At 45.7% G+C, this 26,319-nt stretch overlaps 1 protein-coding gene across 1 annotated transcript; it reads right to left on the minus strand.

Annotated features, from left to right (window-relative positions):
- Window positions 1-1,503: 1,503 nt before the first annotated feature.
- LOC145889883 (uncharacterized) lies at window positions 1,504-23,246 on the minus strand. The gene is made up of 13 exons (XM_082980936.1): window positions 23,180-23,246; window positions 6,538-6,663; window positions 6,357-6,420; window positions 6,194-6,264; window positions 5,922-6,096; window positions 5,562-5,721; window positions 5,265-5,430; window positions 5,040-5,185; window positions 4,875-4,951; window positions 2,776-4,805; window positions 2,603-2,697; window positions 2,363-2,481; window positions 1,504-2,290 (listed from the first exon to the last, which is right to left on the minus strand). The coding sequence occupies exons 2-13, from the start codon at window positions 6,634-6,636 to the stop codon at window positions 1,860-1,862; spliced, it is 3,633 nt and encodes a 1,210-aa protein (XP_082837062.1). The 5' UTR covers window positions 6,637-6,663; window positions 23,180-23,246; the 3' UTR covers window positions 1,504-1,859.
- Between the last annotated feature and the right edge of the window lie 3,073 nt (window positions 23,247-26,319).

Raw genomic sequence — 26,319 nt, forward strand, 5'->3', positions numbered from 1 at the left:
TTTAGTGGGGTTCATAACATTTTATTTCTCGTGCACAATTTATATATAAATAAAAGCACGTTCATTTAATTTTTATATGTTCAAACAGCAAAAATGCTTTGATTACAGCCATCTAAGTTACTACAAAGCGAAAACCATTTATTGTGATTCGTGACTATGCCGGAGGGATGCAACTCCAATGGGCAAAGGATTATAGCAGTCGGATTGTTTTGCGACCTTTTTTTCGGTCGTACGAACATGATATTTTGTGGGGATTTTTTTCTGTACTCACCACACATTCATTTTGGTTTAAAGCTCAATTTGCCCTGGAAAACTTTTGACACCGATGGGAGATTTGTTTTCCTTTTTCATTGTAGGTCCAACCACCGCAGGACTGTGACAGGAGACGTAACTTGATCGGCATTTGGGGCCAAGCCAAGCTGCACAGGCAGAAAAAAGAACACGTGCAGACATCAACCCAGCACATTAAGCACTGAGCACATGTTTTGGATTACCACTTTAGTTTACTTTTGTCTTAATTTAACATAAACGAAAACGTCTTACGCCTAAAAAATCGGCGTAGTTCAAGGCGTAATCACCCAGATGTCGCGCAGACAAAAAACAGCGGCGCCAAGCGAGCAGGCAATGATGGTTGAAAACGTGTTCCCTATCGTGCATAAAGTTAACATTAATTTTGCCAAACTCTTCAAACCAACTGATTTGACTTCAAAATTATTTTGTTATAGTGGTTGCAAAAGAGGAAAAACGCTGAAAAAATTAGAAGAACCTTTGCTTATGATCCGGTTTATGTTTTAGATCAGAAAACTGCACATGAAAATTTAGGAGTAAATGCCCATAAAAATCATACCATGAAAATGTTTTTTTTCATAAACCCCAGCCGCGGATTGGTGCCTAGTCAGTGAAGCATTTGTAACCGGTCCGAAGTAAATTAAAATACTGGCCATAATTTGAGGATGCCACGCGCTTCACATGTACGCAGCTACGAATACATGTGCTATTTAATTCAGCGCTGTCGAGAGTTGTACGTTGCGTACACGTTTCATTCGTTATGTACATATACTGTAATATCTGTAACACCTTGAAAGACGGTATGCGTAACCTGCGTTAAGCAGGGCCTTTGTGCAAAAAACCTTTAGAGTCTTTCTGTGTTACCTGTTCAAACATTTCAAACACACACTTCGCTTTAATATTATGGGTTCAATATTCCTTTCTCTTTTACTATAAAGAGTGCAAACTCAAGCGGACGCACACACCGCAATGTGGTGCCAAGAAAATGTGGGTTTCCAGTGTGTATTATCTCGTTTCAAAAGTGTCGTTCAAATTTGCACTTGCTTAATAGACCTAAAAGGTATTAAGTTTGGAAATAGCGTTTTTAGTATTACACATATGTAGCTGTCAAATTCATTAGATCGCTGTTTGAAAACTAAGACGTTTCTCAACTGTTCCTGCAACGAAAATCAAAGCCAAGAGCCGTTAAGAGAAACAGTTTTTAGAATATTTTTGTACTTCGACAAACGACAGCTACAGTGTTGGACAGCACAGATCACAAAATCGACAGCAATCACAAAGAATGACAAAAGCGTTTGGTATTCGGAATAAATAGAACGAGTGATGTACGTTGACTACGATTAAAGCTCAGAAGTGTTCATGCAGCGCGCATTTTCCCTGGGAGCCGGGAGTGTAAGGTAAAGTCGAAATCACTACGTCACTCCACAAGGGCGATAAATATAACAACATGCTTCGCGAACGTTTCCACGTGTCGTGGCGCCTTCAGTCCATCTCAATGGCAAGAAAAACAATAAACAGTGAAACGTAGGACCCAATTAACAGCTTTCGATCGCTGTCCTTTCGTGGTGAGTTCAAGCCTTCATTGGCAGCGAGTTAACCACGGATGCTGCCACAGGTGAGTGGTCTTTTGGATTGTCGCGGACTTCTTGGAACGAATGCCGTTTGCTACTCATTCCTGTTGAGATATCGCCGTAAACCTGATCTTTGGGCAGTTCGACGCAGGACGAACGCTTTTTCAGTTGCCGCGCCATCGCTATGTTAAACAACACGTTGGAAGCGCTGATTGGAGCCTCGCCGGGTGACGTACAACCGTCGCTTGTTTCCTGTTGGTCACTGGATTGCGGCCCACGTGACAAGGGGAACCAATGGGATCCTTCTAGCCGTTGTTCGTCCCCTCTTGGCGATTTTCTCATGTTGGGTGAATGACAAGTAAACAAGTTTTCGGACGAGTTCTGTCTCGAATCGTTGTAACTTTCAGGCGTATTGGAACGCAATGCGACACCTGAACAAAAATCAACACACATTTTAGGAATATGTCAAAATAGCTTGTGGCTTGGTCTTGATCATGCTATACCTTCGAAACTGTCTGGAGATCGGCGCTCGCTGCCATTGTAAGTCGGTGGGGAGGAAGCAGATCCTTCATCTGATCCGTCTTCAATGTCATAATTTGACTTTGGCGTCTCTTCGTTCATCCTAAAGAATAACAAAAAATATGTTACAGAACGAAAATAATATGACTCATTTAACGCAAATACAGACTAGGAGTAAGGGTGTACGAAGAAATCTACAACCACATGAAAATTATTGCAATTACCTTGAAGACTTATCGGCATGCTTGCGAAGATGGCGCTCCAAATTGGTTTGTTGTCCAAAAGCTCGGCCACACAAATGACATGTATATGGACGCTCCTGAAAAGAAGATAGTGTTTAACAAAATCCATATTTGAAACGAGGCAAAACAGAATTTGTCACGGGATAAACACCTACCTTGTGGTGAATGTTCCTGACGTGTCTTTGTAGGTTGGAGGAAATGGAAAAACTTCTGTCGCAATATTTGCACCTGTAGGGCTGTTCCCCGGTGTGGGTACGTACGTGTCGAGTGAGGTTGGCGCTGCGAGGGAAGATCTTCCCACAGTACTTGCACGTGTACCTTTCCTTGCCAGGTCGTGCGTTGGGTAATCTTGGAAATCTTCCGGGCATGGTATAGATCGAAGGGGTTCGAAGTGAAGGCAGAAGTCGGTCGACGCTGAACTGGGCCAGCTTCTGATGGAAGGTCGGAGATGTTGTTTCAGGTAGTGGCTTGAGAAAGTCATGAGATGTAAGAACGTCATTTTTGTAGGCCAAAGTGGGCATACCACCCTCGCTAACGCGTAGACCCACTGGGCGATACAATCCTCCTTTAAGACTATTGTTGTTATTTGCGTTTGGCAACTTGCTATGATCCGCATCATGACCGAAGAGAGAATGATCGAATGACGGTCTTTTAGGTTCGACATGGTCAAGAAAAACCTCAGAGCTGTCGCGTTTAATGGATGTCCCGTCCACGTTCGGATTGGTCAAAGGCAAACTGAATGCCGGCAGTCTACGGAAGAAAGAGTTGTCGCGTGCTGCTGCTGCTGTTGTCGAAAAGCTATCACCCAATGTTGGTTTATACACGAGCCGCTGGGCCAGTGAGTTGCCAGCTGCCGCTATTGCCAAGTCAGGACGGTAACGAGACAGCATGCTTACGTAGGACAGGGCGCCCTCAGACAGAGGCCAAGCGTGGTCCGCACTTTTCAGAAAGGGAGAAATGAACGGGTTATTTACGCCATTTGTCATAGCGCAGCCGTTTACACGCGCAGCCAAATGAGCGGATGGATGAAAATAGTCAAAACCTGGAGCGCGATTACTGTCTTTGGCTTCCGCGCCCGGAAAGACTTGATCGGATTGCGGCGCGTGATCCATAAATTCGTCTTTGTGTATAGAAAGATCGAGTGGGGAAACTTCGCGTGGTTTTGATCTCGAATCGAACTGTTCGTTGCCTTGTTCTGCTTTTTCATTGGAACTTTTCGTATCGTTTTTATCATCCGCATTCTGACGTTGCATGTATGCGTGGGCGGCAGCCAACGCCACAGAGTAGGGATACAACATGTTCGCTTGGTACGCGGGATAGTTTGAAAACGGAAAGGAAGAAGTCTCGGCACGCGAAGCTCCCGAGCTAGGGGGCGACAGATCCTTTTTAGGGTCTTCGCGTCGCCTTGGCGATGGCGACAGAAAGGGATGCCAAATGTGTCTTCTCGCTGATTCCGCGTCGCTGTGTTGGGAGGAAACTTCCTCCTCCGAAAAAGATCTGGCTGATCGCGGCTGCTGTTGGTTAGGCGTGATTTGTGGGTCGATATTCCCTGCGTCGTCAACCTTTTCGTTGTGAGAGTCAGGAGACGAAGAACGGGACCAAGGCTTATTTTCGGGTTGACTTGGTCTGTTCTCTGTGGCGTTGCCTGATTCAACGCTGGGCATGCGTTCCAAGTTGAAAGGGTTTTGTTTACGTTGATGTCTGTTGTTGGTCTGGTTGGACCCAAGTAAATCAACTTGCACACCAACATCACTGCTACGAGTGCTGCCGAATAATGAGCTAGGAACGCTGATAAAATTGTGAGGATTAACATCAAGTAGAAAGGGAAACTGGCCGCTTCCTTTTTCAGGGATGGCAGTGATGTTATCAGTAGTTGGGTTACAACATTGTATCTGAGCGTGCGCCATGCTGGATCGCGCTGCCCTTCCGACAGAAGGCTGGTTTGAGGAGAATGCGTGACTGTTCATAGACATGGGTTTGTGTAGTGCCTCGCTGCGGGGTAACATGGCACCAAGCATGCTGAGACTGCTCCCAGCGGCACTTTGAGCGAGTTGAGCCAGGGACAGTTGGTTGAGGGGGTTCATGGTCGCACGAAGCTTTTCGGGGCCCGGTGAGCCGCCCCAGAGGCCAGCGTGCAAGGTGGGAAAGACAGCGTTTGACTGGGAAACATGTTGCGACTGGTTTTCTGTTGAAAGACGCAATGTTATTATTGTAGGAAATCTTCGTCCGCCGCAAGTTAAGTTTCGTAACTTACCGGAAGCAAACACCGTTCGCTGGATTCGATCGAACGACGAATTTCCTCCTTTTTCAACTCCACTCATCGTCGAAATTCTGGACGAGGAAATCGAGGTAAAGTTTCAAGTCGGTTTCGAACCTCCCGGTACTTATTACGGGATTTTACGTGGATTAATCAACTTACGAATTTGGATAGAAGGCTTTGCTCTCGCAGAAACGCCGGTGTTTGTTAAGTGAACTGGAATTGGGGAACAGCTGGTTGCAATTTCTGCACTTAATCTGTGTCCGGCAGTCCGCGTGCATTCTTTTATGTCTGCATAAGTTACTAAACTGCGCAAAAATAAAAAAAATCGATTAAAAACATCCATGTTTCCGCAATCACGAACCTAACAGTGGAAATTCCTCATACCTGTGTGTAGGACTTGTGGCACACCTCACAGGTAAAAGGTTTTACGCTACTATGTATGTGTTGGTGCTGCTTTAGCCCACTGGAAGTGGCAAATGTCTTTCCACACTCGGGACAGGAATGTGCGCGCGAACCTAATTGTTGTTGTCGGATGTGTCGAGGAAGATTGCTGTAAAAGATAAATGTTTTGTTGATTTTCATTCAATAAATTTCTAATGTCGTTCTGTCAAATCCGAGAATATATAAAGTTACTGGGAATATACCAGGGTTTGTAAATACAGACGCTTATGTTCGACTTACTGCTTAGAATCGCCACCGTCGCTGCGGAAGCTGTTGTGGTCGCTTTCAAAATCAACGCCATCCTCCGACTGGTTTGCAGGCGATCGTCCCAATAGAACATCGTATTCTTTGCCGGAGAAAATGGACTGCGAATCTGCGGAGTTTGCAAGCCACGGAAGCACTGTCGAACAGAGAAGTATATGTTTATTTTGGTAACAGAGGACTAGCATTTTGGGTAAAAATATATAAGGTAAAGTCGCGGGTCGAGTGGTCGAAGCCTTGCGTTTCATAACAACACGAGACTATAGGAAAATGCAGAAAGAGCTCTGCGGCGCATTGAAGTCACGTATTACAAACGCAATAAGCGACAGTGGCACTTACTTCTCTGCAGTTGGGCTCCTTGGTTCATTGCTGAGGAAAGAGGCGACGGAAATGTGGCGGAAGCAGAGCCTTGAGCTTCTTCCATTACTTGACTCAATCCGCTTCCTCTTTCGTCGCCACATTCTTGGTTTTCACGCATTGGCACGTCACTTCTCACGTGATCGCTTGCTCGCCCCTGATGAAAATCACGGTTAAGCCAAAAGCAAATAACACGGATGATTGTTTTCGCAAGATTTGGAGAATATGATTTAATGCTTATGTTTATGACCTACCTCGGTAACCGGAGATCGCGATTCCGTTGAATGAATCCCATTTGTATGATGGTTGCTTTCGTGATGGATGGCTGCAAGTTCAATAGTAACGTTTATATGTAAATTAATCTTAGTTTCGAAATAATTTCGAAGCAAAAACTTGATTAAAATCATAGTTCGTTACCTTTTCTGTTACTTAATTCCTCTGAAGAATCAGTTGAACTATTTTCCGGATCCACAGAAGAAATCTAAGGCGCAACAAATATTCGATTAAATTCCAAAACACTAAAACATATTGTGTGCGTATGAACAATTTATGTAAACCACGTACAAAATATATTAATGTTTGGTATAAATTTGTTTACCTGTGGAGGCGAGCGTGGGGAATAAGGCGAGTATCTTCTTGACGATCTTGATCGGTTCGACCAAAGAGATTCGTTCGCGCAGTTGCTATCGGCGAACATTTTGTTTCTATCCAGTTGGTCAAAGGCCTGTAACAAATTATTGAACTTTGATTCCAAGTTTCTGCACAACGAATTTTAAAACCACTAAACAACTTGGGGCCCACAAGCTGTCGATGCGTTCCGAAACTGTCGATTGAATTCAATGGCGCATTGATCGGCTCACGCAATTTGTCGCCGCGTCGTCTGCCATTTTGTTTACTAAATCTGCACTTCGGTGTCGGTGCAGCGCATTAAAAAAATTGCAGAGCAACTCACTAACTCACTATGGTGCAACCCCAAATAGGGTCTACTTCGATAGTTCATACAACCAAACAATCAAGTGTGGGAAGATTTAAGTGACTGGCAACAATTATGACACCACACGTATATGAACAGGTGTTGCCATGGCGCTCATTCACTACAGAGGAAGTGATTGGTCGATTCACCGTCGACGCATCGCGTTGTCATCGGGACTCGGTAGTTATTACAAGCGTCGCTTCACATTGATGTGAAATCACCCTCACGGTTTCCCCAATCAACCCGGGAAGCCCGTGGAAATTTGGGACCGTTGCCCTCAACGGTTCCAATCGCGATGACGCATCAATGGTTGTTGGTACGGCCCGTATTGCGACGTAAATATCAGTCGTGCGGCAAAAGTTTGGGATTTTTTTCGATGTCATCCGCCCGGCTGAACGATGAGTGCCGCAAAGTTACGAAGTTACAATTGACAAACAAATCTGTTTTTTTTGCCCCTAATTATTTGATCCCGTTTGGTATGTTATTATTTATGAGTACATTTACTTCAATTGAACCAAAACAAATAAAAACACAGTGAAATCTGTTTTTAAATTTACGAACATATTTTTGACAACAAATTAATAATTTTAATTTAATGATTTTCACGCCACTCGGTTTAAAACTTTTCAAAACAAATATGCGTATTTTTTTTTCACAAAACAATCAACAATAAAAACATACAGAAAACAGACAGCGTACCTGAAGATCCAAAGCGCAACTTGGGGTTTTCTATTCGTTATCCCTTTCTTGGCAAACCTGGCATTTACGTAAAGTCGACTGCTTAATTTCACTCGGCGTCCTATCGCTCCGCGCTATCAACAAGGAAAAAACAAAACTTGACCACGACGTTGCAGGTTTTCGTCTGGGCCACAACGACAGCCGAGCTCGTAATATTGTGATCTGACGCCAAGCGAGGTAGTCCTGATTTATTAGGAAGATTGAAGAAGAAGGAAGGCACTCTGATGCTTATTGTTTGCTCTCCTTTTTCTCCGTCGCGCCAGACGCCTTTTCTCTTACTTCTGCCATCTCTCTCTCTCCCTCTCTCACCCAAGTCCGATTTGCCCCCGTTGTCGTGAACCAGGCGCGTATTAATTCAACACGTCCCTTGTGGGAGAGCTTTTACTTGAATATCGTTATTCGCCCTTTATCTTCCAGGACCCTCCCCTGCGACCGGGTATCATTGAAACAAACCAGCTTAATACGCTCTTTAACCCATATACGCCACGAACAATGACATATCGCTAAACTCCCATCGTTGCTGCACCGAAGCTCTGCAGTAGCACGCAAAAAGCATCACAAAGCAGCAGGTGGACAGGGATTATGTGTGCCTTCGAGGAGTTTTGACATCAATATATATTTGCCAATTTTTAAAAACAGGGTAATCGCTGACTGAGGCCAAACCCAAAAAAGCGCGCAAGAGTCCTGGCAACTTTCTCGCGTTATCTTTGCAAAAGACAAATGTTAAGACAAGCGTCTATTCAACCTTTCGACACCCGTTGTATCGTCTTGTGGACAATCTACGGTGTCAACTGACGTATACGAATCGCAAATTTAACCAGAGTTTAGGCCCCGAAATCCGCAAGGCCACTTCAAGTCAAATCAGAACAGATAAAAATGGCTCCCTTGACGCCAGACCGTGTCTGCAAATTCAACAGATTGCGTTGCTTGATTTTTCTGGTTATATTATCACAACTTGACAAATCGAATCTAAATGCTTCAAAAATTCTACAATTGGAGAAAAACTATCGCTACCAAAGAAATTTTATAAGAGAGAGAATTATTAACCCGTAATAGAATACAAACCACGACATTCCGGCTAAGCTACAGCCCACCTATGGTAACGCACACGACTCTTCCGACAAAACCGATACAAAGACACGTACACAAACAGAGAAGTTGATCGCTGATACCAGTTCTCACGCGCGCTCTCCCCTTCACAGACATCACGCCGCGCGAACATGAACTTGTGCTCTTGTTTGTTTGTCCGCACAGGCCATTACCAGGTTGTAGCTGTCTTCTGTGCGACCACAAATGCGCGCCGAATCGTCGGACCATCTTGTCCGTCGACGCCAAGCCACAGCCCCACTTCACAGCGCAGGGGAAGGCTGGTGCGGATAGGCCCCTATCTTCACTGAGTATTGCGCACTTTTACAGGTAGGTGTCACGGGGTCGCGGTGGTAATGCACATCGCCTTTACTTCGTCTAGCTCGTGCTTGGGTAAGCGCAATTTGCGGGCAATTTATCCGCCGTGAACTTGGCCCTTTTAGCGCGGTGCTCACTGTCTCGCTCGGGGCCACACGTATAGCGTCGGCCTCCCGCGGTTTGGAACAGTGACAAACCTGCGGCTTGGCTTACCCGCAGACAAAGGTGCATCTTCCACCGACCGCAAGCGGGGAGAAACAATCCTGCCTCGGAACAAGCAGAGCTAAAAGCTTGCTCGCCCTCTTATCCCACTAACCGCAAAGATACGCCCAGGAAAGGTGAACATAACATAAACAGTGCAGTCGTGCCTGTATCAGGAAGTTTACCGACAATACATGAGCAAACAAAGAGGGCATGCCAAGTTTACTGCTCGCTCTTTTGAAAACATGAAACGCGACAAGTCTTCATTTTTTGTGGACCTATGTAAGCTCAGCAGGTTGTGCGGGCAATATGCCAAGATGAACTGTATTCTGGCGTCAGTGCCAGAGAGTGGGCTTTCGCGAGTAACCCAGCGCGGCGACCCCTTTGTAAGTGGATCGTTGAAACAGGGGACGGCGAATCTTGCTGGATCGGTGCCAACGCCTTACGCCGCTGGGGTATCGCTCCTCGCTTGTAAAGAAAGGCGAGTTTTGTTTTCCAATACCTGCAGCTTGCAGCAGTTAATTAAACTTTGTGTGCGGCGGGAGTGCAAAACTACTGTTCCCGGGTAAGTCACGCAGCAGTCTTTCGGCTTATGTGACGGGCGAAAGTTTGGTCAGATAAGCTAAGGGACCGGTATGACGGATTACCTGTCTTCGATCGCAGTTGGAATCGCGTCATCATAGCTTTCTCTCGCGGCCAAAACGTTTCGCCCCGACCCCGGCAAAATTACAATGCGGCAAATGTGCGTCGCCGGGGTTCGCGCACAAAAGCGCGCTCGAGTGCTTACTGATCATGCCCCAATATTGGGTTGTGTCGCCGCCGAGGACCGTTGTCATTATCTGATCATTTGCGAGTTTTTTAAGTCGCCAAAAATCACAACTTCCCAAGATCTCCACCTGTTTAAACGGCCTGTGTCGAGGCGTGCGTCTTTGTGCTTCGCGCGACGAACGAAAACATGCCGAGGTCAATGGAAACGGTTTTTAATGTCGTCGTGCGGGATGGGGTGATATTGTGCCGACGTGCCGTTCGGACAAAACGCCGATTTACGCGCTTGTGATAATCGTGTGACCTTTGTAAACCGTCGAGCGGACCACTCGTAGTCAGAGGCAGGGGGTGGCCAATACGCAAACGGTGCCCGATGAACTCTCACTGGTCGAGGCAGGTTTCAACGAGCACAAGGCGCGATAGCGCGAGCAAACATCGCGTATCTCCGAATCCGGGATTAAGCACGGGTCAACCTAACACTTGAAACAATTATCTGATCACTCTTCCTTACGCGAATGTCCCCACGACATTCCTTTCTCCGCACAGGACAGAGGACATTGAATCGAGCCACGTCCCTACTTGAATATTATCGAGGCATCGCGAACCAGACGTTATCGTTGTAGCGGGCGCTTTTAAAGGAGGGGAAGCGTATTCCTTCACATGTGTAAGACTATTTTGTGTTGAGACGCGTCACATCTCTCGCGGAAACGCGCCTTGAAGGGGGACACAATACAATCATCAACACCACTCGAGTACTTGGTTGTTTGAATTGGATTGCCAGTTCCCAGCATCCGATGCTCGCCGTTATCATTCAAAAACCGAACGATATTTTTACAGGTTCCCCTGGCGCGATGGGACGCCTCCGTTTAAAAGTGGAGCATCTGAGGAAGGCGCGGCGTAAAAACAACGCACGCTGCATTGCGACGCCCCGGTCTAACACTTATAGGGAATCAGTCGAACGGGGGAAAGCCTTGAAAGTTGTCGAAAAGACGGATGTACGGGCCGAGACCCAACCGTCGGCGATCGGCCGTTCCTGGCACTGTCGTGAGAATGTCGGAAGGAAAATCGGGCCCTGGCGAAGCTTCGCGATGGACCGGGTGGGCATTTTAATCGCTTCCCCCAACCGACCCGGAAACTGATGAAGCGCCTGTCGACGGTTGCGGGAAGCAATTGCGTTGTTTTGTCAAATGTTCCCTTCCCAAAAATGCGCAATTGACAGCCTCTGGTACCATGAACATACCCGGTTTTAAGAAAACGATCAACGCAGATGCGTGCATTTCGGATATTGGTTCGACCCTGTAGTTCGGGTCCGGTTATGGAGGCTTCGCGCTGTGCGGCGTGTTATTTTTACAACAGGTGCGATATTGCTGCGAGAGAGGGTTCTTGCCCGAAGCCGACTTCTGATCAGTCGAACGTGTGAAATCCCCACTTAAATGTCGATCGTGAAGTGGTAGATAATAGAAACGCTTTTATCCGGGTCGTACCTGCACAATTCGCACAGCAACATTGCATGCCAACAAAAGCTTACGTTGTGATGATGACGTAAATCGTGGCATATTTCGAAATATTTTCAATGAGTAAGCACAACTGAAGTATCTCAAACCCTTATAACTGTCAGGCATGTAACGCAACATGTTTGCACCGGGTTGGTTGCTGAAAAGGTCAAGCAGACAATTGTCAGTGTTACCGTTGGTGCCAATACACTGACGCATGCGCAACGCGACCTGGGGGCCAGAATAATCCCTGCAAGGGGGGAGAGGGCACGATGACCCGTGCGTGTCTTGTCTATTTGCCGAAAAGATCATTTCTGGCGCGTTGTGTTGCTCAGCGCACAAAGACCTTTTCCAGACCAGCGCTTGACCTTCACAACTCTATACACGACCCCACACGTGGGAAAGTGTATGTAAGTCCGTTGCTGAACGAAATTAACTTTTTTATATTAGTGAATAGTTGCATCCTACGTCCCGACAAAAACTCATTTTGATGAATTGTTTGGCATGGAAAAATCTTGAACAAACAATTCTACGTATAATTTAAGTGTTAATCTATGGCATACTTTATTCACCACAGCATAAATTCAAATTGTTATAGCAACACAAATTACTGCATACTGATTTTAGCTTAATAACATTTTTTTTAAAAAAAGGTGAGTGGTTATATGCGGATTCGACCCACTGTCCCACAGGTGATATGTCACCTTTAATTGGCGAGCACCTGATTTTATCTACGTAGGTTTATTTGAAAACGTTCGATCATCCGCCCCTCGCATGACAATTAGCGACACTGCATGATACCATGTATAGATCCAGGACATGTGGTGGCTGTTTTTGGGTAACCACGTTTTTGCGTCGTGCGTTGCGCAAGCGCGAGCAGGTGTTATCAAACCTCACTGTGCAACCCCTCCACGTACAATGCCCGGCGTTCGGCGAAATATACTTATTGCAATCAAGGACCCGCTTCTGCGAATCGAGGAAATTTTCTTGGGCGTACTGTCGGCCGCGCGGTCTTATAAATCAACGTAAGTTAGTCGTGGTACCAAACAAAAGGCCTAAGTTATATTTATTTTCAATTGCCTAAGGTCTGGATAAACTCGGGGATTTCATGTAGCTTGCGTAATGGGATGCCAAATTTAGTCCAAACCAGCATCCAAAGGGAGCAACTCTTGGAATAAAAAGGAAGAAATAACCGAAAAGGACTTACGTTCTAACTTTTCGTCTTACAGTCCTTCGCTAGCGCTCTCTTGAAGGCTGTCAAAGCGAGGGCGTGCATTTCTCAGCAGTGAAAAGTACGTTCCGGAGATTTTCTATTTCCCGTGCTGGCTCGAATGTAACACCAAGTCGCGCAAAAATTCATTAACCATGTGCGGGTAATTCAATGCCAGAACAACTCACCAACGGCCAGAAACACTTTGCCGCGCCGATATTTTAGTCACGTGTCCTTTTGAAATAAATTTAAAAGAAGTTGAAACTTCGCGAAGCCACGTGGTTAACCGGTCATTCCAAGCCCTGCCAAGTCTCCGGCCAGAATAAACGTTGCTGCACTTGGACCTTTTGTCCTATGAAGAAATTAAACGACCGTTCAGGGCAAATATTTGTTGTGTAGTGAAACAATTGTGGTCAATAATTAATTCACGAGTGTTGGAACTGCGTTTTCCCTGGCAGGAATTCACGTCAACTATCCCGTAATGTAAATATTATGCGCGTTGTGTCGTCGAAAAGAGTCATCTTAACTGAATTGCAATCTGTCATGGCCACACGCCATGGAAATAATAATAATTTACGTCAAATGGTTTTGGGGAATGTCTCTTTTCAGCATTGACAAACAAAGACATTCGCGGTCAAAACTGGGGCAGCGAAAGTGACCGATAAAATATCTTGACCCGGTAACAAATGCCACAGAGCTCACTGGGACTTCGTACAACTCCTAATCTGGCCAATGTCATTATTTGTGTTCGTGGGGCGGATTACGCGCTTTCGGGAGCTCGAACAATCTGAGTTGGAACATAATATCGGATCAATGCCGCTGTGCACTTAATTGTTATTACAATTGCCGCGAGAATCTCGGCTCGGCCAAAAACACCACGTGATGCTGCCAGATCGTTGCCTTATTGTGTGAATGCAAGTTGGCAACAGACATGAGATATTGCACTGATTTCTCTTTTAATCGTGAGGTGGGTGCCCGCAGACAGTGACAACAGACTCCAAGTGTTATGAGAATTCTTATCGTCGCCGAGGCCCTCGTTGGCGTACGACGGACGTTCCCAAAACATATGAGCCATGTTTGGATAAACATGGTGATTGCGCTCGCTACTGGGACAGATTGCATCCTCGTTCCAATGCTCAAACCACACTTACAGGCTTACGTTTTTTATTCCAATATTCTATGCTCGACACGTGTGTCCCCGTTGCGAAGAATTTATTGTTGGCATCACATCAGTTTAATCCAGTGATTTTCAACAACTTATGGTCCGTGATTCACCTATTGTGCTTTTCAAAGCCTGTGGTCCCTTGACCATCAACAAAAAAATGATGTACAAAAAACAAGGAAAACTATACAACAGAGACAACGCAACAAAGATTGTTATCAGTGATGAAACAGCAAACAATAAACAGATAACATTGTGGTGTCTCACGTTGCGAATGGCGCAAGGCAAGGCCAGGTACAATTCATATTAAACATTCAGTTTTAACTACATAGCTCACGAATTTGGCATTTGCTTTCGACCCCGGAGAACATCACATAACAACCCGAGAGCCATACTTAGGCCATTGTTGACAAACCTTGGTTTAAGCAGATCCGTAATTATGAGACAACCATGGCATGCGTGTAACCAACAAGGAAACCTGATGTCACAAAACGATTTTTGCCCACAAACCCCATGGTACCAGGATTCTGTTCTCTGGCGATTTGGGAACTCTTCGGGGGTGAAGGCATGTTGTTTTTATCAAGTGATTGGGAGCACTTCATCTGTCCCTAAGTTCGCACGACGTTAATGCTCGATTCTAATCTGCGCCAGCATATTGCGGCCTCATTAGTCGAATCAGACTTCGGGCTTCGTTCGATAACTTCATCGTGGGGCTTTTAAGCATATTGCGTAATCGCCATATTCGCCGTTGCGCTAAAACAATACGCCGTATTCGGGCCACGCGCTTACTGGATCACAAGATGCCATAATCCGGCCAGCGAGCCCCCGGTGTCGTCGGACTGCTTGTCGTTTGCGCCTAATTGGCCGCGCACAAAGAGTGGCGATTGATTTTGTTTGGCAGCAAAGCTTTGGAGATTACCAGGGGCTTTCATATCTTTATTTGCATTATAGGCGAGGGTAATCTCTTGCGAACTAGGATTGTGTGATGAGAACGAGGAGAGTGCCAAGTCGATATGAGCAACGACGCGATGTGATTCGCATACTCCTTTAAGCTCTATACTGCCGTTAGCGGCAAATAAGCAGTGCTGACATGGGACCAAATGCGTTTGCCTCTTTGACAAACAAATGCAGGAAAGTTACCCTAATTAAAAGCACTTCACAACGTCATTGGAATAACATCATTTGTGATGCATTGATTAATCTAAGCCTGGTTTAATAGTTTGCAACAAAAAGTGCGAACACCTTTATGTTCTCTTACGAGTTTTAATATCGGTACTTCAGTACTTTAACAAATCAATGGGTGGCGGAAAAAGATATTGGACATTACATTTTGTGCAATTTACTCACAATGTTCAGCAAAAAGAAAATATATACCAACATCGTTACATTACAAATGCACTTACAAAGTAATGTAGCGAAAGAATTAACATTACAGCCTATACCCAAAGTCATTTTTGTAAGTTCCAGCAACGATGGAAGGGGTTCGGCTTACGCGTTTACGCGTTTACGCTGATTCATGCAATCCTTTGCAGAAGTCGTCTGGCTACGTGATAGATTTGCTCTGAGACAATTCGTCCTGAGTTGCTGAGCTACTTGTTCCCTGCGACTTCCGAAGTTGCGAAAGGCGCGGTTGGGATACGAGGAGCCCTCCACGTCGCACTCGATTCTGTGCAAACACTCGCCCGTTTCCGGATCGCTCGTTACGCGGGATGCGCCGCTAATTTATCCAATTCTGGATTCCGTGTCGCCACGCAGACAATTACCGAACCCTCTCCTACATTCGCGGCGCCGCGCTCCCCCCACCCCCCTCACTTCACCTACATCAACGGAGATAAGAGAATGAGTGGTGGAAAGTACGAGAAGATGATCCCGAACCGTTTTGCGGCGATCAGCGGTGCTCGACGAGAACCACCGAGCAAGTTTGGAGTGCACTACATGACCAGTGACAGTGGACAAGTGGCAGGGGTACCCAATTAGCGACAGACCCACTGGAACGAGAGGTAAACCGTCATGTCAGTCTTGGGGCATGGGTCTTCGGCGGAATCTCCGCGCCCCTTCTTGAGAAATGCGGCACCGTGCCAGCGTGCTGACGCTCCAGCCGGCCAGGAAGTCGTTTGGACTTGACAATGGGGCTGATTAAACACGCGCGGCGCTAATTGCGAATAAAAACCACTCGTTGCATTCATCCGACCGGCCCTTGACAACATCGCGAGCCGGGCCCGCAACAAGGCTGTAGGCGCGACCAAGGGCAAGCGCACAGGTTGTTAACTGTTGCTCTTAAGGGCGGACAAGGAGAGTCTTCGGCTACATCTCCAGCAAAGACTTTCAATGAATAACCCGGTGACGATACGTGCCTGACTGATGCGGAAACGCGTATCTAGAGTTGGGGCAATCGACCCGCACAACGACGACTCAAAACAGTATTTATAGCCGCGCATTACGCGCACCACTGTCTGTGCAACTTCCTAGGCAGGTCCGGCAAGCACCGTTTGTCGCAGGGGGCCGTCCTCTCAATTTCCGAAGTACAATAATAAATAGCGTCGGGCGCGACGGATCATCAAGTCAAGTGTTACTCCGCGAATCTCCAAGTTGAGTACCTGCCTTTAGAACACACGCCCTATCGTGCGCGACAAATGTCATTTTTGCGGGTCGGGACACTTGTTGCAGATAACCACATATTCGTGCCTGTGTGAATAAACAACCCATCTGTATGAACTGTCCTTCGTATTGGCTGGCACCGACGTTACGATGCGTCCGATTCCTGGCGTCCAAGTGGAAATGTCACGTTCTTGGCACTTCAAAATGGCAACAGAAGCTCGAACACGTCCAAAAGTATACTGACGAGACATCTGCGCCGATCCACCTCCTCTCACAAGAACGTGACTTTTACGCGGAATGGGTTGGACGACCTCACCACGGGTACTTTCACAACCCACATTTATTCATCGAAACCAGGTAGCAGGCAATACCTTTCGCTTTTTTGCAAAAGAGCAGTTTACGTCAAAATGTCAAAATATTGCCCTAAATCTAGCCAAGGACGTTGTTTGTTTTATTTCCAAGCTCCGAACGCCATCTTTTCGCTCACAAATTGGGACAAGATAAAAAACAGAGCTATTAAACCGAAGTCGACTGGACCGCAAGTTTATAAACTTGGCTCGTGTTCTGATCATGACCTATCTCCATTCGTCGAAATGTCGCTGATCTGTTTTAGGAGGCAGCGATGGCGGATTCCCACGGCTGAGGGGAGACTAACAAGCGATGACAGACTCCGGGCAGCTGCGAGAGTTTAACCAAAGTACAGCTGCTGTGTGGCGCTCTCCTCCGACGCCCGACGACTCACCGCGACCTGCAAGGTCTTGGGAAGGATTGGCTCGACTAAATTAAGGCACATGCAATGACAAGCCATTGAGGCAATTTTCCGCGCGCGCTACCTATTCACATGCCACACGCTGACGTCACGGTCTGCCGAGAACATCTCCGGGCGCGTTGACCCGGATGCGGATTTGCGCACAGCGGGTCGTGTTTAAGATGTTAACTGGCATGGATGCGCGTGTCGCGAAGGCTATAGATGGCGGCGCTCAGGGCCGTTATCGCGCTCGTCCAAAGGTTGCCATAGCATTGAACTCGGGCGCGTCCTTTTTACGTAGCTACGAGCATGGGAAAGCATACCCCCGGCCTAGGGAACCACGTATAAAATAGCTGCTGTACTTTTCGGGTGAAACATGGGACAAAACGTCCACTGGGGAAACACCCCCTTGAAGAATTCACAAACACTCAGAAATTCCACCCGGATTCACGAAAATTTTCTCATTGACGTAGCACGCACTCGCGTTGGTCCATTAATAAATATAGTGGTGACCTGGCGTTGTTCGGGCTTCGCTCGTAGTAACGCTGTCAAGAAAGGAAGCTATTAGCACTCCTCGGAAGGACTGCTGGCAAGAGAACAGTGAAAGACGGTGGCATTTGGAAGATATAATGGTGAGCAACAAGCCAACTCATTCCCGCATCCCCATCTCGACATCTGCACGGGTGCGCGCGCTATTTATAGAGGGACCGAGCAAAGCCTAAAGAAGCCCTTGCTGCATCGATGACGTAAATGCGCCTCACACCTTGCGTTTGCACGCGAAATGGCCGGCGGTTCCCACGAGATGAAAGTCCTCGCGCGAGATGCCAAAGCGGCGCAATTCTGGCGTGAGGACCGGAAGATATCACGTCGGGGTTGCGTCACTGGATCTTGCGATGCCCACTAATGCCAAAATATAGGTGGCAAAGAGTGTGCGTGAACCCCGCGCCAGCAGTGCCAAGGCGTGACAGAAAAGACGAGCCTACCATACCGGATGCATTCGATGAGAGCAATAGCCCTCTCCAGTTACGCACGGGATGTCCGGATTTTCTTCATCTACAAAGCTTCACCCGGATACGCTGCAATTGTAGTGCTGACATTCCGTCCATACACCAGCCGGCTTATGAGGCGATAGTTACCGATTTTTTGATGATACTGGTCCGACCGAACCTACGACAGTCAAGGGGTCAATCCGTTGGCCGCACCTTTGATCCGGAAGGACAGAACCGCTACAGACGCGAGGTCAACATCTAATCGACACGGGAGCATCGCTTTGCGGGATTTGCGGTGGAGAACTTGGCAGCAAAGTGGGCGCTTAACGCACGCTCTGACCCAATGACTTCTGTCCCGTCCGCGATAACGAAACAGCACAAAGCGATTGGGCTAATTATAACGTCCATTGCAGAGACGTGGCTTCTTCTCACACAAAATAAAATATGTGCACAAAACAAAAACTCCGCTGATTTGGTAATTACGAATTTCAATAAAAGTATCGTACAAAAATTCTGGCAACATCGGTAAGAAGCACAGCCACAGCGATGAAGTAGCGCGTTTGCACAACGGGGTTTGCCCGCTAAACATCGATGCGCGAAGTCACACTTACCCTGAATAGTGAAAGCCGCCAAGGAAAATATTAGACATCGCCTGTGCAAACAGCCGGCGATCCTGACTTACGCACGCAGCGCGGGGGCTTCTTTTGATGTTGGTCTATTCATGAACCTGACACTGTTAAAAGTCGCACCCGGTCGGCAATTGTTCTCCATCCCAAAATTTGGTTGTCGTGATTTTGGGTGGCGCGAGAATGGAATCGTCGAACCGACGCGCGCACCAAGCCCCCATCTTCAATATTGACGCGATCAATGCGTGCGGAGCGCCTCGCGAACAGCCGTTAAATTGTTTCTTTTCAACATCTCACACCTGAGCAATGTTTCACCTACGTCACAAAACTCATCTTGAACAGAAATGCTGTTTTTTTAAAAATCAGTGGCAAAAAATCAAATGTTGTTGAAACGAAAACAATTTTCCTATGATGCAATCATCCGATATTCGGCATTTTCAATGTGCAACATTTTCCGAAAAACAATCATTTTCGCTTTACAAATTGATCCCCAATCATGGAATTATCTGAGTGGGCAGAAAAGTTACCATTTGAGTTCCCCAGAGACGAACTGACATACTGTCAGTTAAATTTTTCACGACATAAACAGTGCGGTCTTGAGCACACATCAGAAGCATGTTCAGGGTTATTTCGTGGTATCCAAAGCCCAACCCACAAACACGACCGAAACCTTTCAAATTTGACCCCAGTGAAAAACGAAACGAACATTCCAGCAAGTGCTTAATAGGTTGTCGATCCTTTGCCAAAACGTTTAACCTAATTAGCGCAGCTGCGTTCCGCCTATCATAACAAATCAAAGCGACTTCAATTGATCAGCGAAAAGGAAACCTTTTTGGACACCTGCTGCAATCACGCGTCGAAAGCCGATGCTGCGTGGTTGCCAAGCAACAGGAAGGATATGAAAGAACATGTACGCGACTTTACCGTGACGCAGATATGAATTTGTTAAAGACGTAAGCGATAGTGGCCTTTTGTGTTGAGAACTCATGAAACGCGTGGACAAATTAACACGTAGAAGCGAGCTGTTTGATGTTCCTTTGGGCGGATCGCACACCTTGGCTTTGCACAAAGACATTTACCCGGTAAAAAGTCCTAATCGAAATATATAATTAGTCGCACGTGCGAGTTCTAGAACAACAATTCACTGAGACGTTAATTTGTTGATTGACACCATATTAACATTACTTATCGTGTATAAGAAACGTAAATATTTTCAGGTAGATTTTATGCATACACTTGGGTCTGCTCTAATTAGAGTCTTGACTTGAAAACCCGCCCTGGTTGGTTGAGCAAATTGCTGGCACAACTTGAGCTAATGTCTCAATACGCAAGGTTAATTACAAAAATATTTTGTATGAGAAACAGATTTGTTTATTTCAAAAGCAAATTTAATAGTTTGCTTCCATAGGAATTCGCAAAAAATAGGAAAATATGGACATGTCATTGAAATAAAGCACTTAAGATGCAAAGCTCAAAATTTGAACCAGTTTGTAAACGAAAAAACATCCAAACACACCATGCTTAAGCGTGTGCAAAATGAAAAACATGTTACCGTTACAACAGAACTTGAATTTCAAAAATATAGCGAACAAATTAATTTTGCGTCGTTGAGCCCCGCGAGACCTATACACAAGGACTTTAAATCCACGATTTAAAAAGGTGTTCGCCATTTATTGGAATCCTCGTGTCTCTTTTATCATTGTACGATATTTTTCCGTTGAAAAGACAATAAAAAAACTCGCAGCCCCACAGCAAGCAAACGCTGATTTGTCTTGAACCAACACCACCGGGTAAAAGTCAATACTCACAACAAGAGAGTCGCCCGAATCGCGCGAGCATGGCCAACGACCGCAGTTGATCGATTTCAACGTTTTTATTAATCTGTGAAGTTGATAATGTTTATCCACGGGGGCAGAGAACTTCATCCGAGCCGATGGCTGTTTGTCCGTGACAACGCACATGCACAGGATGAAAGGGAGCACCCCGAAGCATGGGTATGTTTGTGGTGGTGTAGACGAGGAGCGCGGTCGGCTTCTTCGCACGCAGCCGGGCGAACGGCGTGCTTGCTTTGCGACAAAGTCACGGACTTCTCTTTGTCTTCAACTTAAACCGCCGTGGCAAGACAACGGCAACGGCAGAAGTGATGAACTCCACGCCCTGACCGCCTCCATTATGCTCCCTTGCCGGGGAAGCAACCTGAACCTGAGGGACGAGGCTGATCTACAAACAGCGTCCAAAGTTCATATATGGGAGTCGGGGTGTGTGGAAACAGCCGGAGGCATTTGTCACTCATCCCCGGGAGCAACAATTCGACCAACGACCAAATCGGCCCATTGTCACGTTTGAATATCTTCACCGAAAGAGTCCTGTTTGATTGATCCTCGCAGGCCTGTTCAGACGCCGATATTGGTCAAAAGGAACACTCAAGTCCTCGGCGCGCGCCACGTTTCATGACGGCCGGGAGTCTGGTCCATCTCAAAGACTCATCGACATTAATCAAGAAGTGCCCGCATGCTCGCACCTGTGGACGTGATCTCGGCAAACAAAGCGTTACTCTTGACGGGGCATCCACGATCCTTCCAGGAGCGCACAATAAGCGGCGGTTTAATGTCAATGCAAAGTTTGGGGAGAAGCGCCGGTCGTGATCTCCCACCACGTTGGCGGCGACTTTATTGTGGTTTATAAGCGCCCAAAGTGACTGTCAGTGTCGAAACACGATTAATGACGCTTTTGTGATTGATTTTTTGCCACACCTGAATGCATCTATACACCAAGTTATGATGGTTTATTCAGAATTCGACCGACCGGAATTCGCAGAATTACATCTTGAGTTATTTATATGCTGTCAACATCAATATGTACTAAGCATAAAAAAAGCACAAAAACTTGTAAGATATAAAATATTGTTGTTTAGTAGTTCAATGTAAATTCGTTAGGGTGGGTTGGAGCAACCACTCTCGTATCTCGTACATGTCAAACTGAAGCGAGTATTTCGTTTGACAAAGGTTGGGAGTACGGTTGTCTTCATAAGTACGCAGAACATTATGCTCTAACATTCAGTAAAATTCGAATAAAACTTGTAGTTGTGGTAGATGGTAGCGTAGTGTTGCACAGCGAACTCCTGACAATGCATTGCATGCCCGCTCTCGATCGCACTCTTGTGTCGGACGCAGGCGTATGCAAGCTAGTCACGCATGTTGCGCAAGGCTTTGAAAAGCACGGTAAACACCCCGAAAAGTGCGACTGCAGGTGCACGACGATGAGGCTTGTCTGTCACCAGGCGCTGCCGATTTATTGGGCGTCATAAAGCGGTGACGTCAAGGCCGATTGCGATGTGTGGAGAGGGGTGCTGAATTTGTGTGTTCAGGCCCGATAATTAGTTGCTCGTCCGCATCCCGCATGAGGAACGGAGATAGTGACGCCGACCTTCGCCCGAACAAATGTTTGCCCCGACGACACCTTCCTGTTGCCAGAGATGGCAGGCCAAACAATGCGCCACACTGTAAAGTGATAGTGCGGCGCGAGCAAACTTGGCTCGTCCAAGCCGTCACAAACACGCAAATATGCGACCTTGCTATTTGAAGTGCGCCACCCTTTTACTGGAAACTCCACTGTGTCTTCCCAATTTGACACCGAAATTTCTTCTGGGGTATCAAAACATGTAGACTATTCGATGCTCAGCCATCAACGAGTAACATTAATCTTATGTGTGTTTCTTTCTGGGATATCATTTCGTTCCACATGCACAAACCACAAAAATACATACTTTGCTTTGAAATGTCGATTTGACTCATTTTTAACACATGCTGGTGCGTGTTTCAGTACCTGCTTGTTGGTTGGCATTATCAATGAATATTACTTTCTATGAAGGGAGAGATATTGCATCAGATCGTTACAGATTGTGTTTGTTAATTGCAAATTCGCGGTCACTGGTTGTAAATTTTTGGGCCCTATTTTCGTCATTGTTTGCCGCGCCACAACAGCCTGGTGCGGGGTTTCCAACGTGGAATACCATCATTCTAAAGCAAGGTAAAAATGTTGATCCCACAGTAAACTTTACTCAAAAAAAAAATCATCTACGAGACAACCACTTGTAAGACTACACACATAATCACAGACAAGACTAAACATAATGAAAAAACATCCTGCGACAGAGGTTAATTTCAATTTCAAAATCATTTAGTTAATTGTGATCAAAAAAGGCCATTTCGCAAATTACTGTTCACGTTAGTTTTATTTCACGTTAGCTCTATAACTATTGCAAATACGATCATCGCTATGGACGTTAAGGACAGAAACTTAGCCACACAACAGGTTACCACCAGTTACTTACTAGAAAGGAAAACTCTTTACTTCCGGCGAAAAGGTAAGAGTACAACGGCGAATTCCGTGTCTTGGGAGACAACATCGCGTAACGGCAACTTGAAACCCCTCCCACCAACTATCTGTATCTCGTTACTTGTCTCACCACTGCGGTTCAAAACAGGTCGTTCATCATGTTTTGCCCGCTCGGCGCCCGCGTGTGCCTCGAACGCGAACCGTCCGCCATTTTCCAGCCACGATAGCTCCGTCACGCTTGCGCTGCGGCTCTTAGCGCAGTGTCTCACTTGTTTACGTCGGTGAAGATGTCGTCGGTTAAAAGGGGAATAATGAGCCGCGATATTGTTACACGTCTGGTGGAAAGACAACACGCCGGACACAGGTTACGTCGGCAGCGCACGCGCACAGAAATAGATGCGACAAAAAACCTCCCTGTTCCGGATTTGAACTTTGTAAAGCCAACCTTCGGGCCGAACACAACAATCAGTGTAATGGTATTGATGTGCCGATTCGAGTCGTGGCCTGGCGTTTTCGGGGTGGCAACGCATCAAAGCGAAGAGACTTCGACAACAAGCGCATCAAAAGGACGGATCGGTGTGATTAGAAGCCAATGATGCACAATTCGTGACAATCGAACGGGTGGTAGAACGTCTGTACCTTGCACCAGATGAAGGGTATGATTAACACACCGAAAACCCTTGTCACCAATTTGTACTAACCATTTCACAACAATTGCCGCTTCGATCACTTTTCGTTACTCAGGTATAAGTGGGGATTGACGAGGTGCTGCAGTTTCACCCACTACACTACAGTCACATATCTGCTTAAAAATACTACGTATTGTAGTGGGTGAAAATGCAGCACCTCGTCACGTATTGTAATTCCACCATCCCCAAGATCACATATCGTGTGAGTAATTCAATGGGAAGCGGATCTCAATGGCAAAAAGTAGTCCAATAATATTTCAAAACTGTCGGTTTTGTTCAACTTCCGCTGATGACACACAGGTTCATAGGAATGTGTTCGCGATCAAACAGATAAAGTTGTCAGTGCAAATTTTATCGCTTGGAGATACAATCTCATCAAGCGTGAAGGCGGACAGCATATAGAATATGTGACACCACGAAATGTCAATAATGGTAAGGTCGAGTGTGTAGCTGAAAAAATGACCCAAATCGTAGGACTTTGTTTTAAACAATGTGCTAAAAAAGATCCCAACAAGGCAATTTACATTTCCTTCGTGTCAAGGTATACGTTTTTACCCTTGGACTATATCGGCAAATGACCTTTGGTTAAAGCAAACATGGGCGCGTAATGTGACAGGCATTTGTTGCCTTATACTTACATTCACCACCTTGCAAGCAAGCGCAAAAAGCTATACTTGTTCCTTGGTCCGTTATACATTAATTTGGGAAAAGGCAAACAGAACAAGTACCATTTTTATTGCAATGCGTGTATGCATGAAACCCCGAGAGAGGTAGTTATTTACGAGGTAATAAAGTTAAATTTCCATTTGTTCGGCGCACGCAATCTGCGCCAAATTAACAAGCAATTCATTGCAGTTAATGATGCGCGCATAAGTAACTGATTACACATGATAAGTAATGTCATTGGATCAAATGTATTAAGGCATAAGATCAACGTTAAAAGATTTTGAAAGCCCTATTGCTACAATAGATTGCCTTTATGCATTTTGCTGAAAACCCCATTGACTGTTGTCAATTTTTACAAAATATTACAAAACTTCAACATACCTTCGAGAACGTTTAGGAAAACTTGATGTCAAAGCACCGCATCCAGCAACAACACAAAACACAGTAAATCAAAACCTAGATACAAATTCATCCACTGGCAATTAAATGTGGAAACTCTGGAAATTTGAAACAGTTAACTTTTGCACCACAAAGCGAGGTGTGATTGAGCTTGTTCACAAAGCGGCGAAGTGCCCGATCAGTGATTCGATTTTTTCGCGCGTGTTTGTTAAGCCAGAAGCAAAGCATCGGCAGACAACGTGATATCGTTCCATTTTAACGGTATTTAGAATTGGATTACAGGAACGAATGTTTCCTTTACGAAATCATTTAACTTGCATTGAAGGCACGCTTGATAACTGCTTCCTGGCAACAGTGCTGTCTTGTCTCAATGAAATGGGAAACAATACGTCAAAAGTTTGTTTCCTATCCTTCCGTTCATACTTTCCGTGGGTGTGCGCCTAAACTCCTGTCAGTTTTTTCAGGGAAGAAGTTATCGGGTCTTGACACAGTAAAGTACACAAGTCCCAAATATAGCGCAGTCACTCCCTGTTACAAATTGGGAACAAAAAGGCTTTCTGTAACTCTACCCCACGCCTGTGCCGTGAACCCTTTCCAAGCGGATTTGTTTAAGGCAATAAGAAATGTAATCAATGGATCCGCTTCAAAATGATTGCTATACTTAACATGAGATAGCAGTAAAATGTATTGCTTCAAAATGCTCGACGACAGAATGTTTAGTGGTTGTTGTCTCCGGTCGCCATTAGCAACGCCAACTTCAGTCAAACATAAACCAGCCCACTGAGAGTTATCAGTTAACCGAATTGAACAACACCCCATCACGAGTAGGCAAACTTGTGTACCCCGGGTTTCGCATGTCCATGTACCGCCGATACACATTTTTAAACGCAATTTACCCTATCATTATCCGTCCAAGCACTTGAGCGTTGGCGTAACGCGACTTGAGTGTTTGTTCTAGATACGTTCCACCCCCGGGTGCAGCAGCCTCGTGCCAGGTACAAGTTTGTCATTGTTCAATAAAAAAAACGTAATTAGTCACTGTTGTCGCCAGTGTGGCAAAACAAGAAGAGTAACTTACTAGACCTGAAATCTGTCTTTACTTCATGACTACTGTATCACGTCTGTGGTAAAGTGTGCAAGGATTAACGGGAGAAGACAGTTTGTTATGTTTATGTTCACAAAAAAACTAACTTTCTTTATTATTATTTTTCGCAATCAGAAAATTCGAAATTCGGCAGATAAATCTTTATTTGCCTGACAACTATTACTGGCAAGTTAATTGAAATATTATGTAATAACGATTTCAAACATATTTTTGAGATTCGGACATGCAATTATTTACGGAACTGAGCGTGACAACGTCGCGACTAAAATGTTTCAA

This window comes from Ascidia mentula, chromosome 1 (assembly GCF_947561715.1).
Source record: "Ascidia mentula chromosome 1, kaAscMent1.1, whole genome shotgun sequence".
In the NCBI taxonomy this organism is placed as follows: Eukaryota; Metazoa; Chordata; class Ascidiacea; order Phlebobranchia; family Ascidiidae; genus Ascidia; species Ascidia mentula.

Bases quoted from the DNA above. Each gene is read 5' to 3' on its own strand.
- LOC145889883 (XM_082980936.1), bottom strand. From the start codon at position 6,636: ATGTTCGCCGATAGCAACTGCGCGAACGAATCTCTTTGGTCGAACCGA. The intron at 6,265-6,356 runs GTAACGAACTAT...TTGAACTTGCAG, and splicing joins GGAATTAAGTAACAGAAAAG to CCATCCATCACGAAAGCAAC. The intron at 2,291-2,362 runs GTATAGCATGAT...ATTTTTGTTCAG, and splicing joins ATCTCCAGACAGTTTCGAAG to GTGTCGCATTGCGTTCCAAT.